Source organism: Chlorocebus sabaeus, chromosome 24, assembly GCF_047675955.1.
Source record: "Chlorocebus sabaeus isolate Y175 chromosome 24, mChlSab1.0.hap1, whole genome shotgun sequence".
Taxonomy (NCBI): Eukaryota; Metazoa; Chordata; class Mammalia; order Primates; family Cercopithecidae; genus Chlorocebus; species Chlorocebus sabaeus.
Window position 1 is genome coordinate 69,773,639 of NC_132927.1, and position 18,817 is coordinate 69,792,455.

Genomic DNA, 18,817 nt, shown 5'->3' on the forward strand with positions numbered 1-18,817 from the left:
TAGGTGGCACTTCCTCCCATGATCATTGATGACTCAATGCACAGGGTCATGTAGCACCAGCTTATGGTTTCCCTTGTTTGGTGCTTTCTGAAATTGCTGCTCTGCTGAAGGTTGCAAATTACTTCATTGCCTGATACTCCAGATGGTTTGATTGATGGAGCAGAAATAGTCCGGTTTTATTTCTGATCCTGCCCTCGAATTTTCTAAAACTTCAATTGGGCAAATCATCTAACTGCTTGTGCCTCAGTTATCTTGTGTAGAACGTAGTAATACGAATACCAAGTATTACTGAAGATTGAGAAAATGTGGAGGAAAAATGCATGTAATGGATATTTCTATTTCTTAACTTATTCATTCATCAGTCATTTATTGACCAATTACTGTATACATAGTACCCTGTCAAATATTATGTTTCATAACACTCAATAGGGAGGGAGCACTAGTTGCTTATAATTTAAACCACTTCATTAAAGCTTAAAATGTAAAGTTAGCATATTTTGTTAATTGCAAAATATTCAGTGACTGATTACTCAATTTTGTTTTGTAGATCTTGGACAGTCGATATTTTATACAACTACATGTTTGCTACCTTTTCTCAATGATGATATTCTGAGTACTTTGCCCTATACGATGATATCAACGTTAGCTACCTTTCCTCCATTTCTGCACAAGGATATCATTGAATATCTTAGCACATCTTTTCTACCAATGGCTATATGTAAGTCCAGTCTTACCTAATACTAGATTATTTTTATGTATGATATGAATGGAAATTGCTTTTGCTGTTATAGGCTCTAGGTTTTCAAGATTATAATGGAATCACTTGATATATACATGAGCTATGATTTAAATTCAGTCACTTTAGCATGGATATTATGGTAAAAGTCAAAGAAATGAAAGGCGTTAAGGTTTAGAATTGTTTTATTCAGACAGTTTGATCTTATAGAATAGAAAAAAAGAACATGTCAAGGCAGCCTAGGTTTCCTGTGTATAAATTACAGTATCTTTTGCCACTTTAGAAAAAAGATGGAGAAAGTATTGTCTCAGATGCAGAAATTCCTATCTTTTGGTTTTGAAGGCAGAAGGATCTGATAGAAAGAGCATTAGATAGTCAGGATGTGTAAATTCTGGTCCCAGCTCTGCCTCTAATCTGGGCAGCTCACATAGTTGAAACCTCATCTACAGAATGACGAACCCATCAGCTTTCCCTTATAGAGGTATCGTGACGATAAAGTGACTTGAAATTTATGAAAACACTGAAAAAAGCTGAAGCCTGCAAGTCACGTGTAATGTATGATTATAAACATAAAACTGATTTGAATCCTGTTTCACTTCTGTAGACTTAATCTTGCAGGCTTTCCAGACATGTGCACAAAGATAAAAAAAATGTTGCATTGTGGTTTTTATGATCAAAATCATTTTCAAGTATTTTTTAAATAAATGGATTACAGATTTATCTATTTTTCAGTGGGAAATCTGAAAAGATTGTGAGTTTAGGAGTCAAACATCTGGATCCAAATCATAGCTCTTCCACCTACTAGCTATATGACCTTAGGCAAATTACCTAACTTTCTGTTTCTTTCCTATAAAATAATAATAATAATAGTAATAGCTGCCTCATGAAGTTGCGGGATAATTAAGATGGTTAACTTGGAACAGTGGTAAAATGCTACCACAATGCCTGGTATGCAATAAGTGTCAGCTTGCTTCTCACCTTCTCTCAACTCCTGTTTTAGAAAAATACTTTCGTTGGTTACATTCAACTCCTCATGATCATTATTCACATTTTAATTTTATGTACTTATGATCTTATTAAAGTTGTTGCTCTGTAATAACAATTGGTAACCGTATATATTTTTGAGCTACATTTGCTTATTTTTACAATCAAGTTTAATGTTAGCTATGGAATTGTACTTTTCATGTCTTTCAGCAAAGAGTTTGACTTCTGCCTAAATTATACAGCAATTCAAAAAAATTAGCAGACTGATCATACCATTCAAGTAATAGAATATTTGATCATTTTCTTCTTTTGTTCTGTATAACCTTACTGACAACTACTCATTTATTGATATAGTCTTAGAATTGCATAGTTGTACCTTTAAAATAAATAATGTTAACTGTTAAATTTAGGCATAAGAATTTTTAGTTTTTTGAAGCATAACAGATGAGGCTGTTTCCTTCCTTCCTTCCTTCCTTCCTTCCTTCCTTCCTTCTTTCCTTCCTTCCTTCCTTCCTTCCTTCCTTCCTTCCTTCCTTCCTTCCTTCCTTCCTTCCTTCCTTCCTTCTTTCCTTCCTTCCTTTCCTTCCTCCTTCCCTCCCTTTCTCCTTTCCTCCGTTCTTCCCTTCCTCCTTTCATCCCTTCTTTCTTTATTTAGTTTTTTGAGATGGCGTAACACTCTGTCACGGTAGAAGTGCAGTGGTGCAGTTTCAGCTCACCATAACCTCTGCCTCCCGAGTTCAAGTGATTCTTCTGCCTCAGCCTCCCGAATAGCCGGGACTACAGACACAAGCCACCATGCCCGGCTAAGTTTTCTATTTTTAGTAGAGACGGGGTTTTGCCATGTTGGCCAGGCTGGTCTCGAACTCCTGACCTCTGGTGATCCACCTGCCTCTGCTTCCCAAAGTGCTGGGATTACAGGCGTGAGCCATCGCATCTGGCTTCCTCCTTCCCTTCTTCCCTTCCGCTCCCTCTCTCTCTCTCTCTCTCTCTCTTTTTTTTTTTTTTTTTTTTGATATAGGGTCTTATTCTGTTGTCTTGGCTGGAGTGCAGTGGTATAGTCATAGCTCACTGCAGCCTCAAACTCCTCATCTTAAGTGATCCTTTTGCCTTAGGCTCCCAAGTACGGTGTGATGTCTCTACCACCATGCCCAGCTAATTAAAACAATTTTTTTGTAGAGACGGGGTTTCGCTATGTTTCCCAGGCTGATCTTGAGTTCCTGGCCTCAAATGATCCTCTAGCCTCAGCCTCCCAAAGTGCTGGGAGACGATGGTGGGATTAATGAGGAGGCTGTAGCTTTCTAATAATTAATCTAATTCACTAAATTCCTCCTTCTTAGGAATAAGTTAATAATTATGGGAGAGGTGTTGAAAATATCGGGCCTCTGAAGTTACATTTAAGATTGATCAAATACTGTGATAGCTGGCAATTTATTTCTTTACACTTGATTATTAATTTCTACTTAATTAGAAACATGGATCGCAAAGCATGTCATGTAGTCATGTTAGAATTCTTACTTACATAAATGTACAAACCTCAGCAATTGAGGAGAATAAAATAGTAAGTTGAGTTTACAGAATTTGTGTATATTTTAGTGTTTATTAGAGGAGTAACTTGACATTTATTTGAAGGGGTAAACAAGTCACTTCATGTTCCCAAGGTCCCATTTTTTTCACCTATAAAGAAATAGTTTGAAAAAAAGTGTTCAATCTCAAAGATTATTTCTGGCATACTAATTCTAGTTTAAGTAACGTCAATATGATTTTGTGTAAGAGGCATATATTGTCCTGTAACCCAATTGTTGGTCTGTTTCATGTGTTTATTTTGTTGCTCTGGTTTTACTCTCTTAGCTTTGACTTTCCTTTCTCATAATCATTCCTGTGGTTCCATAATAGACAATATTTGTCATCTTTAAGTCTTTGAAAATAAATTGTATACCAACCTTTACAGTCAAATTCGATTACACCATTCAGGTGTTTCCTTTGTACTTGTGATTTCATAAGTATACAAAGACACAGATCCAAAGCTAGAAGGATATAGTCTCAGATTAATCATGTTAAAATGGGCTGATGTGAGAATGTGTGTCTGTGGGTCATATCCATGTTTTTTCTATTTTTTGTAGTTGTTTTGGTGTCTAGAAATTGTGACCAAAACAAGTCAAGAGCATGTAACTTCTTGCAGAAAATTTTTATTTCGGGACTGAGATGCTAGGATGAAGGATGTTGTATTTCCTGAGTACTTGATAAAGTCTTTAAGACAAAAAGGCTTTTTATCTCTTTGGTGTGGTGTTCCTAATGTTAGATGGAAAACATGAACTGCTTTTCAGGTGTAAAATGATTCTATCACTAAGGACCTAGAAGATGAAGTTCTGATCTTTGAAGTGGACCTAATGAGGTATTGCAGCTCTTCAGATTAAGAGGCCAGCATGTATATCAGAGATTTCCTCCTTACCATCCTTGTCAATAAACCAAATGCTGGACTTTTATTTTAGAATGAGTCCTTTTAAGGTTCTGCAGAGCAAACATCAACTTATTTATTATGAAAATTTCCTTTGACATGGCTTTTCTTTTTAACTCCTTCCATAAATAAAATATATTTCTCTTTATTCCAAATGTGCTCAATATGCTTTGTTTATAAAAAAATATTAAAAGAGTTACTAAGAATTGAGAAGGCCATTTGCATGTCACCATGGAAACCTCTCTTTTTCCAATAAAGAATCTGTGATTTGTGGACTGAATTGAAATATGGAGATTTGGGAGATGATGCTTTGGCAGAGAAGAGAAAGAGCTGATTCCAAGTGAACATTGATTGATGCAGGCTATGTTATTGTAAAGATGATAATAAAGCTGAACAATTATATCAGCTTAAGATATAATTGTTTAAGATTATTCTAACATATCCTAGTATCCCAGACTATGCAGTCTCATCTAGTTCCCTTTCCACCCTAAATTTTCTCAAAAAGTCACTTACCTTCAGGGAAAATAAAGGTTCATTTAAATCTTGAAGGCCATTATCTTAAAGGCAATTGTGTGACTTACCATTTTTTGTTCTATTCCTACTACTACAGAGGGTGCATGTTATGTTTCTATAACCTTCCAAAGACTAATAGAAAAAATACTAAAAATGCAAAATATTGATGATATTTAAATAATCTTTAATATATGCAGTCTGTTTTATTAGCTAATGGTTGTTTTTCTAAGGTAGGTTTCCCTATATACTTTGAGAGTTTTATTGCTGAGTCATGGGAAATGTTTTGACATAGGAATCCAGAAGAGCTGAGTTATAATCCTTCAACTACTGGCAAATCTCCTAACCTCATGGAACTTTGGTTTCCTTAGCTGTAAAATGGTAATAAGGATAACTTCCTTTGTCCACATCCCATGTCTGTTGTGAAGCCCGTGCAATAATGTATGAGAATTGCCTTTAAATATCATGTGATGTTATGCAGGTGTATATCAGGCCAAATGCATAGTCAAATCACAGACATATCAAATCCCATTGCAACTCATTTCAATACCTAGTTAAAATTCACACGTTGTCCTGGAATTTCATCATCTTAAATATTGCTTAAGGTAAGAGGCCATCTGCTGGGGCTTTGGCATTTTTTCTTCTAGAGTTTGTTGTATAATAACAATAATCATTGTAGCAGTTTTTGGACTCATAGAATCTGACAGAACACTTCTACGGTATGGATGGGCATTCTGTCCCTGACTTTTCATTAATCTATAATTCTGCAAATGTTTTAATGCTGCATAGGCTCCTGGGTCACATTGTCTTGGTCTTCCTTTTATGTTTAACTGATAATGTCCTTCTGAAGGCATGGACATCTTTTGCTTAAACCCTATCTCATGGAACACAATTACCTCCGCTCACACAAGTAGGAGGCCCACGTAGAGGTGAGACCACTTTTTAATCCAGGCAGTGCAGTCTGGCAGAATACAGGAAATGGTTCTGTTACATTGAAAAACTTACACCATAGTGTGTTTCTTCCCTCCAGATGGCTCCATTACTTTCACCCTTTAGATAAGTATAAGGCCAGTGGAATTCATTTCAGTATATTCCCATTCAGTCCTCTTCTTACCACCAGCTCTCATTGGGGCCAGTCCAGTAGCTTCCGAACTGGTCTCCCTGCTTACTTTTTAGCCCTCCTACCTTCTGCTTTCCATCAAAAAGCCAGAGCTATCCTCCAGACATGTAAATCAGATCATGCCACTTCCCTCAGCAAAACCACCTAGCTTCCCATCACTCTTACAAATCAAATTCAGTGCCCTTCCTTGGCTTATAGGCCCTCTATGACCTGACCCCTACCTACCTTCCTGTTCCAATCACTACATCTCCTTGTCTTCACTCTGCTCCAGGAGGCTTGGCTTTTCTGCAGTTTCACAAAGGCACCACACTTTTGCTTTTGCTCCATGCTTTATTCTGTCTTCAAAGTCCTTCTCCCAAATGGTCTCATGATTATTTGCTTCCTTACATTCTTTAGGTTTAAGCTCAAGTACATCTTTCAAGATGCCCTTTCTTACCCTCTGGCTAAAACAAGACCTTCCATCACTTTCTCTTTATTCCCTTGCACTGCTTCCATTTTGCCACAAGTACCTGTTTGCCCTTTCTTGTAGAATAGCGCTGTCTATAGAACTTCCTGTAATGATAGAATGTTCCATAAAAACATTAAAAATGTTGTGCTGCCCAGTAGAGTAGCCACTGGCCCCATGTGGCTACTAAGCTCTTAAAATGTGTCTAGTGAGACTGAGGAATGGAATTTTAAATATTATTTAATTTTAATTAAGTTTAAATAGCCACATGTGACTAGTGGTCACCATATCGGGTAACACAGCTCTAGCATCTAGGATCCATAAGGACAAAGACTTGTCTGTATTTTTTTTCTTTTCTTTTTTTTTTTTTTATTATACTTTAAGTTCTAGGGTACATGTGCACAACATGCAGGTTTGTTACATATGTATGCATGTGCCATGTTGGTATGCTGCCATGTTGGAGTCCCATTAACTCGTCATTTACATTAGGTATATCTCCTAATGCTATCCCTCCCCTCTCCCACCACCCCATGACAGGCCACGGTGTGAGATGTTCTCCTTCTGTGTCCAAGTGTTCTCATTGTTCAATTCCCACCTATGAGTGAGAACATGCGGTGTTTGGTTTTCTGTCCTTGAGATAGTTTGCTCAGAATGATGGCTTCCAGCTTCATCCATGTCCCTACAAAGGACATGAACTCATCCTTTTTTATGGCTGTGTAGTATTCCATGGTGTATATGTACCACATTTTCTTAATCCAGTCTATCACTGATGGACATCTGGGTTGGTTCTAAGTCTTTGCTATTGTGAATAGTGCCACAGTAAACATACGTGTGCATGTGTTTTTATAGCAGCATGATTTATAATCCTTTGGGTATATACCCAGTAATGGGATAGCTGGGTCAAATGGTATTTCTAGTTCTAGATCCTTGAGGAATCACCACACTGTCTTCCATAGTGGTTGAACTAGTTTACAGTCCCACCAACAGTGTAAAAGTGTTCCTATTTCTCCACATCCTCTCCAGCACCTGTTGTTTCCTGACTTTTTAATGATGACTTGTCTGTCTTTAGCACTGTATCCCCAGGACCTAGAACAATGTCTAGTATACAGGAAGTACTGACCAAAAAAGTTGTTGAAATAGTCTATTTCTGTCTAAAATAGACAGAAAATGAATAGAGCATTAGCTATGAAGTCAAGTGACTTGGCCTGTAGTCCGAATAATTAGGTTGGTGCTGTCATGCACATAACTTGATGATCTCTCTTTTATAAAATGGCTTTTCCCACATAATTCCTCTTTTGGATGAGAGTCATATAAGAGCTGTACATAATAATACATTCAGAACTACAAAATGCAGGAACATATTAAGGCTTTGTTACTATTCCTGGAGGGAGGAGATCATGGTAATGGTTGTTCTGGTGATGCTGGGAGGACAGGGAATAGGACTGAGAACTTTTAATTGTATTTCCTGAGCACAGTATTAAATGCAAAATTTTCTTATTTTGATTAATTATCTTCTCCCTTCTATTGTTTATAATCTTGGCTTTTTACACCCTCATGGGGACAAGCTGCACATCTGTTTACATCATGCCTTTTTAACAAGATTCAATAAATGATGTGTGCCTGTGCATGTTTATTAAATTAGAATTGCAGTGATTTTATTCAGTCTGTTAGAAGGCTAGGAAATTGCAAGGCACCGTCTGTTTATGTAAGTATTGCAGCCAATTTTCTAGGCTTGAGTCAGGGGAATGCTTTTGACCTCCTGGCTGGTCATTCTTGACGGAGAGTATGGATTTGTAGGAATAGCAGGGACATCCAGAGGTGGCTGAGCCATTTGGGCCATTCTGCAAAAAGACTTCACCTAAATCATCTGAGACGTGTGGGCATTTCTCCCACTTTTAAAGGCCTCCATTTACAGTGACTCTCAGCCTTCCTTAATAGCAGTTTTCATTGTTGAGAAATACATATTATTAAATGCATATTATTAAAAAGCTTGAGATGAATTTAAACAAAGGTGAAACGCTTGTCCCAAAACAAGAATATATATATATGTATGTGTGTGTGTGTGTATTTCTTGAATACGTCTGAGACAAGAATTTATTTTTTATTTTCTTTCTTTAACAAAGGGCACAGGGCGTGCAATTATTCTTCCTGCCCCAGGACACCTTACTGGGCATTTTCTTCCCTATTTCTCATCCCTCTAATAGTACGTCTCAAACAGTGGTCCAAGGCCAGCTTGCGTCAGAATCACCTGATGTGCTTATTAATTAAACATGTACTTTAGTGGAAAATGTGGTTTCCAAGCTGACTCTCCAGAAGTGTCTTCTTTGGCCCCAAAGAAGCTGAATTTGAACAAACTCCCTGGCTACAGTTTGAGAGCAGCTTGCACTTTGTTCCTTAGCATTTGGCTGAAAGTTCTTTTTTCTTGATTAATCACATTTGATTAATCAATTTGACTGTCTAAGAGCAGTGAATTGATCCCCAATCTTTGTCTAATTATTAATACTTATTTATTGAATAAGTTGTGGAGCCAAACTAGTTTATCTCCCTGAGTATCACCTGCTTAGTGGGTTAGCAGCTGGCTAGCTGCAAGCGATTAATAAAAGCCAACTTAAGTAAATGGAACTTAGTGACAGATGTGTTTTGTTTGTTTATTTTTGTAAAATTGTTTTAAAGGCCACTGTCTACTTTGGTGCCCAAATTCCTTTATGTAAAAAGAAAAGAATTGTGTTAAATTTTTTTTTATCTCCTCTGGTTTATTATATGACAAATTTTTATTAGTGTTTTGATGATTCTATTATACATGTGTTTTATTAGAAGTTATCCTTTTTGGATGTAGGTGAGATATAATCCACACCTATTGTACTTTAATATAAAATAAAATAAAGCAGATTTTGAGGTTATTTGCTTTTTGTTGTTGCTCATGGCAGTGTTCTTCTCTATTATGTTTAGAAATGTAAGGGTTGACTTTTTGAGGGTTTTGTGCTCTCTGCACACCATTCTCTTCATGCTTGACACTCTGCCACACAAGCCCAAGTGTAAGGAGAGGTTTCTTCTGCTTCTGCAATTTTCCCTGAGAAAAGAGGAATTTATTTTATATTTGAGTACTAATAAAGTTTTTATTAGGTGGGTCCTCTCTCAATTACTGTGTTTGAAATAAGAAACTCCTCTTGGGGCCGGGCACAGTGGATCACGCCTGTAATCCCAGCACTCTGGGAGGCTGAGGCGGGTGGATCACGAGGTCAGGAGTTCAAGACCAGCCTGGCCAAGATGGTGAAACCCATCTCTACTAAAAATACAAAAATTAGCTGGGTGTGGTGGCGGGTGCCTGCAATCCCAGCTACTCGGGAGGCTGAGGCAGGAGAATCGCTTGAACCCATGGGGTGGAGGTTGCAGTGAGCTGAGATCGCACCACTGCTCTCTAGCCTGGGCAACAAGAGAGAGACTCCGTCTAAGAAAAAAAAAAAAAAGAAAGAAAGAAAGTCCTCTTGGGAGACAATGTATTTCCCCAAATGGCTTCCATCAGTGCTACTTTTGAATACTTAAAGGGGTGACCTGATACACTGTCTTAAAAAAGAGAGACAAAGAAATTTGGTATGGTATTTGATGTCATCTAAAACAAACCACTTAAAGATGTCTTAAAAGCAGTTTGTGAGTGGAGACCATGATTATACAGCGATAAGGTGGATTTTAAAGAAACCAATTTGCTTTGTGATTTTATGCTTGTTGGCGTAGGATAAAATGCCCAGCAACTGTGTTATTCACAGATTCAAAAATTGCTTTATTTCAAACAACTCAGATGAATATGAAGATGGTAAGCTCACGAGGTCAGGAGATCGAGACCATCCTGGCTAACCCGGTGAAACCCCGTCTCTACTAAAAAAATACAAAAAACTAGCCGGGCGAGGTGGCGGGCGCCTGCAGTCCCAGCTACTCGGGAGGCTGAGGCAGGAGAATGGCGTGAACCCGGGAGGCGGAGCTTGCAGTGAGCAGAGATCCGGCCACTGCACTCCAGCCTGGGCGACAGAGCGAGACTCCGTCTCAAAAAAAAAAAAAAAAAAAAAAAAAAAAAAGAAAACTAAAAAAGTGGTTCTTATGGTAATGAAGATATTGATGATGAAGTTACATGTGAAGGTTTGAATAAAACTGTTTAATGATATGTGAAAATTGAAAATTTTTAAATTAATATATCATTATTTTTTGTAATATGTGATTTAGAGTTTGTATTGTAACTAAATTAATGTTATACATTATAATTAAAGTATTATTTCATCTGCATCTCTAAAAATTAATATGTTCAATTTGAGTTTAAAAACCTTTCCTTTTTATTTTCTCATTGGGATACCCTTCAACATGGCTTTATCTTTGGGCACATAGAAGATTCTGTTTTTTCTTTCTTTTCCATCTAAATACAAACATCTTGGGGGTAGAGATCCCATCTAAGTACAACTCTGATAAAGCCATTACATCACTTTCTGGCGCTGTTCTGTCTCCTTATACATTCGCACTTGATTTTCCCATGGAGATGACAACTATAGCGTTTGTATGCCAGAACACATTTTGTGGTTTCATTTGGGCAAAACTTCCATTAGCTTTATTGGAGCTTTTTTTTTTATTATTATTTTTTCATTTTTTTAAGTTCCTTCTTATCTCTCATGCTCTGTGCAAAGTAACAGGTATATGTAGAGATTAAATTGTGTCTAATCAAAGAACTTTTGGTTGCAGTGGGCTCAAGGAGAGAAGGCGTACCTGCCCATGTTAACCTCTCTGCATCGTCCATGCTAATGATCGCAATGCAGTACACATCCAATCCAGGTAAGTGAAAATTGGAAAGGTTTGACTAATTCTAATGCCAATACTTAAACAAGACATCAAACAAGCAAGCTAGATGTTCTCATGTGAGAATGTCATCATCATGGAGCTGTGTAGAAAACAGACTTTTGAGTTGGAATCAATTTATCTTGCCTATTGCTATTAGCAGTGATCTTGCTGGCTAGTGATATTTTTAGAATATTTGAGGACATGATTTTAGAACATGACTGGAAATGGACTGAATATAAGTATACAGAAATAGTAAAATTAGAAACATAAAAATCACCAGCAATTCTAAGAACAAAAGGTAACCACTGTTGATATTTTGGTAAATTGGCTACCCCAGTGCACACAAATATCCTTAAACATAAACCTTTTACTATATTTCTGATTATTTCCATAAAATAAACCAATAAAAGAGTGATTAATGAGTTAAAGGACTTGAGAAATTTTCAATATTTCCAGTAGTATGTGAAAGTACTTGTCTCATTGTGATTTGTCATTATTATTATAAAATTTGTGTAGAGTTAGACAGATGAACATTAATATCTCATTGTTTTGATTTGTAGTTCTTCCATTACTAGTGATGTTGGACAGACTTTCACATTTACTCTGTTTGATTTCCGTTTGTCAGTATAATTGCAGATAACTTTGGAAAACTGACCAAAACATGTGCTAAGATATAAACTCATTTTTATTTTCATTTAATGTTTATTTGGAAAGTAAACAAATCTGGTGGCACTGTGGGTTTGTTTTTTTTTTTTGCTATCTACTTAATTATGTAATAAATAATAATTGAACTTCTGACTCAGAATGAGGAAAATTTTTTTATTTCAAAATCTTAATGCTTCTAAGTCTGGAGTGTCATCTTCTGTCTTAGTCCGTTGGGTCATAACAAAAATATAAACTGCATGGCTGATAAACAGTAAACAGTTATTTCTCTCAGTTCTGGAGGCTGGGAAGTCCATGATCAAGGTGCCAGCAGAGTTGATGTCCGGTGAGGGCCGGCTTTCTGGTTCATGGATGGCCTTCTTTGTGTTGTGTCCTTAAATGGTGGGAGGGAAAGGGAATTCTCGGGGGCTCTTTTATAAAGGCAGTAATCCCATGCATAAGGGCTCAGCCCTAATGACCTAATTACTTCCTAAAGGCCCCAACTCTGAATACCATCACATTGAGGGTTAGGGTTTAACATACAAATCAAAAACTTTTTTTTTAGATACAGAGTCTTACTCTGTCACTCAAGCTAGAGTGCAGTAGTGCAATTATGGCTCACTGTAGCCTTGACCTCCCTGGCTCCAGCGATTCTCCTGCCTCAGCCTCTTGAGTAGCTGGGACTACAGGCATGTGCTACCACATCTGGCTAATTTTTAAATATTTTTTAGAGACAAGGTCTCATTATGTTTCCCAGACTGGTCTCAAACTTCTGACCTCAAGTGATCCTTCTTTCATGGACTCCCAAAGTACTGGGATCACATGCATAAACCACCATGTCTGGCAACATATAAATTTTGAGAGGACACACAAGCATTTAGTCTATAGTATTCCACCCTATTTTCCCAAATTCATGTTATTCTCATATGCAAAACATTCATTCCATCCCAATAGCCCTGAAAATTATAACTCATTTCAGCATGAACTCAAGAGTCCAAAGTCTCATGTAAATACCATCTAAATCAGATATGGGTGAGGCAATTTCCTGAGGCAATTTCCTCTCCAGCTGTGAGCCTATGAAATCAAACAAGTTATATGCTTCTAAAATACAATGGTTGGACAGGCATAGCATAAACATTCCCATCCAAAAGGGAGAAATGGGAAAGAAAAAAGGGGTAACAGGTTCCAAGTAAGTCTAAAACCCAACAACATTATACCTTAAGGTTTGAAAATTACCTTCTTCGACTTGATGCTCTGCCTTCTAGGCCCACTGGGGTGGAGGTCCCACCTTCCAAACCCATTGGGGTAAGAGTTCTGTCTTCTGGACCCACTGAGGTAGTGGCCCTGCATGGCAGCTTTGCCATGTAGGGGTTGGGCCCCCAAGGCCTGCCCCATGGCTTTGCATGGCTCTGCCTCCATGGCTTGCTGGGCATTGCCCTGGTGGGGGCTCTCTACAGTGACCCTGGCCCCCACAGTGGTTCCCTTCCTGGGCCCCACTCTGCAGGCTGGGGTCTGGTGCCCATGACTCTCTCAGGGTGGAGTTCCAGCTCTTCTGGGTATCCTTTGAAATCTAGGTGGAGGTGACTACACCCCCATGCCTTTTCTGGGTACAGTGCATGCTGCTTTGCCCAAAGTGCAGCTGAACAGTGGGGCACTGGAATATAGAACTGAATTTTACAAAGTGAGAAGGTGCCTTGTGAGGGTGTGGCATGCCCTGAAGTCTCAAAAATGCTGGTGGCCTCTCCCTTGAAACCATTTTTCCCCCAGGGTCCTTGCACTCTGGGTCTGTGATGGGAGGGGCAGTACAGAGGATTTCTGAAGTGCCTCTGGGGTCATTCTTCCATTGTTTTGGACAATACCTCCTGGTTTCTGTTGAGATAGCTGACTAATCTTATTAAATGGTCACTTGGCTACACTCTCACCATTCTCTTCCTAACAGGCTTCTTCATCCTTTCAATACAGATAGGCTGAGAGTCTTCCAAATCTTTAAGTTCTTCTTCCTCCTTGATGAACAATTCTGTCTTTGGATCATTCTCTCTCCTCACATTTTATTACAGTATTAGCAGTCAGAAGAAATCCAGCTACTCCTTCTAACACTTTGCTAAGAAATTTTCTTAGCCAAGCATCCAATTTTATCACTCACAAGTTCTACCATCCACAAAACACTAGGACATGAACACAATTCAGTCAAGTTCTTTGCCACTTCATAGCAAGGATGGCCTTTCCTCCACTTTCCAGTAATGTGTTCCTCATTTCTGTCTGAGATTGCATCAAATTGCCTTTACTGTTCATATTTATACTAACATTCTCTTCAGGATCATTTAGGTATTCTCTGAGAAGATTGAGGCTTTTTCTACTGCTTTCCTCTTTTCTTTTTCAACCCTTGCCAGAATTGCTTTTAAAGGTCTATTCATGGCAATATAGGCTTTTTTTCTAGCCTGCACATCAAAACTCTTCCAGCCCCTACCTGTTACCCAGTTCCAAAGCCTCTCCCACATTTTCAGCTATTTGTTACAGCGTCACCCCACTTCTCAGTACCGATTTTCTGTTTTAGTCCATTTGGGTTGCTATAACAAAAATTCTATAAACTGGATGACTTATAAGCAATGCACATTTGTTTCTCATAGTTCCAGGGGCTAGGAAGTCCAAAATCAAGGTGCTGATAGATTGGATGATCTGTGAGAACTCATTTCCTGGTTCATGAATGGCTGTCATTCTGCTGTGTCCTCAAATGACAGAAAGGACAAGGGATTTCTCTGTGGCCTCTTTTATAAGGGCACTGATCACCTCTTAAAGGCTCCACTTGTTAATACTATCACATTAGGGGGTTTGGATTTAACAGAAGAATTTTGAGGTGGCACAAACATTCAGTCTGTAGCATTCTTTAAGTATGAAATATCTTATGATTATTATATAGATATAATTAAAAATATATATGGGGAAATTTTATATATCTGGCTTAAAATAATCAAAATATTATATTTATTATATATTATATCCTTAATAAAACCATTTTTTGGAATCTAGTTAATTAGAGTCTCATCATGAGAGTTTGGTCCAAATTTCTAAGCTAGATGGGTAGTAAAGCAGGGTGCTTTGAGATTAGTCATATGTGGATTCACATCTGAGCTTACCTGCAAATTGCCAGTTAGTGAACTTGAGTAAGTGTTTTACCCCCTGAAACCAAGTGTCCTCATCTATAAAATGGAAATAATTCTTCCTGCAGTACTTTAAAATGCTGCCGTGAAGATTTAATGGGTTACATATATGTAAAGTGCTTACTTTAGTGACTGACACATTGTAAATTCTCAATAAGTAGTGAATCCCTACAATTTGCCATTTTCTTCTTGGAGTTGAATGTTGAGTTGAATGTTTCACTGGAAAACTACTGTGGTCAGACAGAGTTGCATCTATTATTTGAAAATCTGTATCTTCATTTGCTCATGAGGAAATGTTTATAACCAGCTACTCTATACTAGGAATCATAGTTGGGACCCAAAACAAGTCTTGTGATATAGGAAGCACTTAAGTGAGGCAACATCCACCAGGGGCTCTCTGGGACCAAGCAGTAGGTCATCGTTCTGTTGTTTGAATTTTTATTGGAAGAAGCGCAACTGGCAACTTGTTCCTTATAGCTGATTGTGTATCAAGGATAGAGCACAATCCTTACTTAAGTAACCAGCATTCATTGAACACCTTCTATATACAGGGCTCTGTGCTAGGCATTGTGGAAACCACAAAAAAACATAAGATACGGTGCTTGCTATGAAGTTTATGTCTAATTGGGAAGATCAGGCATATTTACGTAAGTCATTAGTTGACAATGTAATGTAGTACATAGGAGTACTAAATAAATATGTTAGACAGTGTTAATTCATCAGAAGGAGGGACTTGTATGGATTGAAATGATCAGAAAAGACTTTGTGTCACTTGGGCCAAGGATGAGTTTTAAATTATGGACTGAGTTTTGTTTTGTTTTATTTTTCGAGATGGAATCTCACTTTGTTGCCCAGGCTGGAGTGCAGTGGCATGGCTCACTGCAACCTCTGCCTCCTGGATTCAAGCAATTCTCTTGCCTCAGCCTCCCCAGTATCTGGGACTACAGGCACATGCTACTATGCTTGGCTAATTTTTGTATTTTTAGTAGAGATGGGGTTTCATCATGTTGGCTAGACTGGCCTTGAACTCCTGACCTCAAGTGATCCGCCTGTCTTGGCCTCCCAAAGTGCTGGGATTACAGGCATGAGCCACCGTGCCTGGCGGGACAGAGTTTTTATTGATAAGGTAAATGGGGCATTCTGGGAGGGGAAGCTGTTTTAACAAAGGAACCATCCAGGTACATTCATGGGTCAGTGGATGGCTCTGAACAAGGTTCATATAGCATACCTGTGGAGAATAGCAGACACTGTGTGTGAGAAAGTGTCTTGGAACATCTGCACTTGAGAATTCAGTGATGACTTAAGACCAAATTTCCAATTCTAGAGCGACCATTCAATCAGTAGTCAGTGAGTATCCACCATGTGCTAGGCACTGGGGGCTCCATGGTTAGTGACATGCGACTGACCCCATCCTCATCTCAGGAAACTTATCATATGGTTGGGGTGAGAGGCGAGAAGACAATCAAATAATCATAAAATCAAGTGTAAAGTTTCACTTGTGACAAGTGCTTCAGGTACGTTATGCTATAAGATGTTATAAAAGGAAATTTTGCTTTTATTGAGGAAGTCAGGAGGGCTTCTTTGAGGAAGTAACCTTTGGTTTGAGAACTGCAAGATGAGTAGTGTGAACAAGGCCTACAAGGAGGGATGGTTCAGGAAGAGGAATCTCATGTGTCATGGCAAACAGCTGAGACTGAAGGATCAGTGTAGCTGGAACTCAGAGTGAGGGCTCCCTGGTGTGACATTAGACTTAAAGTTCCATGGGCTGGAACATGCAGGGTGTTGTGAGCTCTGTTAGGGAGGCCTGTGTTTATTCCAAATCTAATGGGAAGCTGCTGAAGGGCTTTGAGTGGGCTGTGGTGTGTGTCACCCCCACTGCAGTTGAGAACAGATTGAAAAGAAACCAGGTTGTGTATAGATTGACCTGGAAGGAGGTCATTGCATTTGTCTAAGCACTTCAAAGGCAGGGACAATTGAAACTGAAGAACAAGCAGATCTATCTGAGAGCTATTTAGGAAGTAAAATTGATAAGTCTTGGTAACATATTGGCTAGAGTGGGTTTCTGGATGCACTAACTGGATGCATGGTGGTCATATTAGTTTGTTGTTGCATTGCTATAAAGAAATACCTAAGACTAGGTAGTATATAAAGAAAAGAGGTGTCATTGACTCATGGTTCTGTAGGCTGTACAGGAAGCATAGTAGCTCCTGTCTCTAAGGGGGGACTCAGAAAACTCATAATCATGGTAGAAGGCAAAAGGGAAGCACATCTTACGTGTCTCGAGCAGGAGGAAGAGAGAGAAGGGTAGTTGCCACTTTTTTTTTTTTTTTGTGAGACAGAGTTTTGCTCTTGTTGCCCAGGCTGGAGTGCAGTGGCGCAATCTCAGCTCACTGCAACCTCCACCTCCCAGGTTCAAGCAATTCTCCTGCCTCAGCCTCCTGAGTAACTGGGATTACAGGCGCCCACCACCACGCCCAGCTAATTTTTTGTATTTTTAGTACAGATGGAGTTTCACCATGTTGGCCAGTCTGGTCTTGAACTCCTGACCTCAGGAGTTTTGATCTACCCGCCTCGGCCTCCCGAAGTGCTGGGATTACAGGCATGGTGCCACACACTTTTAAACAACTAGATCTTGTGAGAACTGTATCATGAGAGTAGCACAAAAGGGATTGTGCTAAACCATTCATGAAGGACCTACCCCCTACCTCCAACATTGGGGATTACAACTGAACCTGAGATTTGGTAGGGACACAGATGCAAACTGTAACAGTGGTTCTACTCACTGATAAAGGAGGCATTGGAAGAAGAAGATCAGGCCTCTGAGGGAAGATCTTGAGATCTGTTTCAGACGTGTTGTGTTCACGGTATCTTTGAGACACCTAATAGGAGCTGGTAATTAGGTAGTTGTATTATGAGTCTGGAGCTCAGAACAGAGCTTTGGACTAGAGCTAATGAACTTTGAGCCCACACACAAGTGTCCAGTGACCTTCATTGAATTACATATAGATGGCTGCTGAAGTTGTGAATGAGTGTGAGATTGCTTAGGGGAGAGCAGAGAATGAAAGAAATGTGGAGTGTTTCTGTGACTAGGCCTTCAGGAACTTCAACAGATAATGGCCCAGAGGAAGAGGATGAGCTCTCCAAAGAGACAGAGAGGTTGCCCTGTCAAGATGTCTTTGGCTGACAGAGGCTTTAAAGTATAAGCACATTGGTTGTTTACTTAATAGGAAGTCCTGAAGATAACTCCACAATATCAGGGGACTGAGATCTTGGAATTCCCCTCATGTTTGCAAGAAGGCTGCCACTATGGAGGTTGTTATAACCTTACATAACTACATGCAAAAACAGGTAATAGGATCAAGCAGAGTCATTAAGAGAAAAGTCTCCTGGTGTACCTCTTTTGTTTTATCAGAGGGAGAAAGTATGTCTCAGAAACTCCCCAGCAGATTTTCTCTTCATTCTTACTGTCCAGAACTGAGTCACATGGCCACCTGTAGCTGCAAGGGGCTCTGGGAAAGTATCTTGCTTTTGTAGTCTGTGTATTGGTCCGTTTTTACACTGCTATAAAGAACTGCCAGAGACTGGGTAATTTATAAAGAAAAGAGGTTTAATTGACTCACAGTTCCACATGGCTGGGGAAGCCTCAGGAAACTTAACAATCACGGTAGAAGGTGAAGGGGAAGCAAAGACCTTCTTCACATGATGGCAGGAATGAGACAGCTAGCAAGTGCAGGGAAAACTGCCTTCGTGAAACCATCAGATCTCGTGAGAACTCACTCACTATCACGAGAACAGCATTGGGCAAACTGCCCCCATGATCCAATCACTTCCCACTTGGTCTCTTCCTAAAACCTGGGGATTACAATTCAAGATGAGATTTGGGCGGGGACACACAACTTAACCATATCAATTGGCAAGTGGACAAGAAAAAAAGGGTGTTGACAGCAGT

At 39.0% G+C, this 18,817-nt stretch overlaps 1 protein-coding gene across 13 annotated transcripts in view; it reads left to right on the plus strand.

Annotated features, from left to right (window-relative positions):
- Nucleotides 1–18,817, plus strand: part of UNC79 (unc-79 homolog, NALCN channel complex subunit) — a 279,067-nt gene that overhangs the window by 50,172 nt on the left and 210,078 nt on the right. For all 13 annotated transcript variants that reach the window (XM_007987657.3, XM_037984430.2, XM_007987658.3 and 10 more), the window contains 2 exons: nucleotides 548–718; nucleotides 10,973–11,062. In XM_007987657.3, coding sequence (XP_007985848.2) covers nucleotides 548–718; nucleotides 10,973–11,062 — 261 coding nt within the window. The remainder of the gene's footprint in view (nucleotides 1–547; nucleotides 719–10,972; nucleotides 11,063–18,817) is intronic.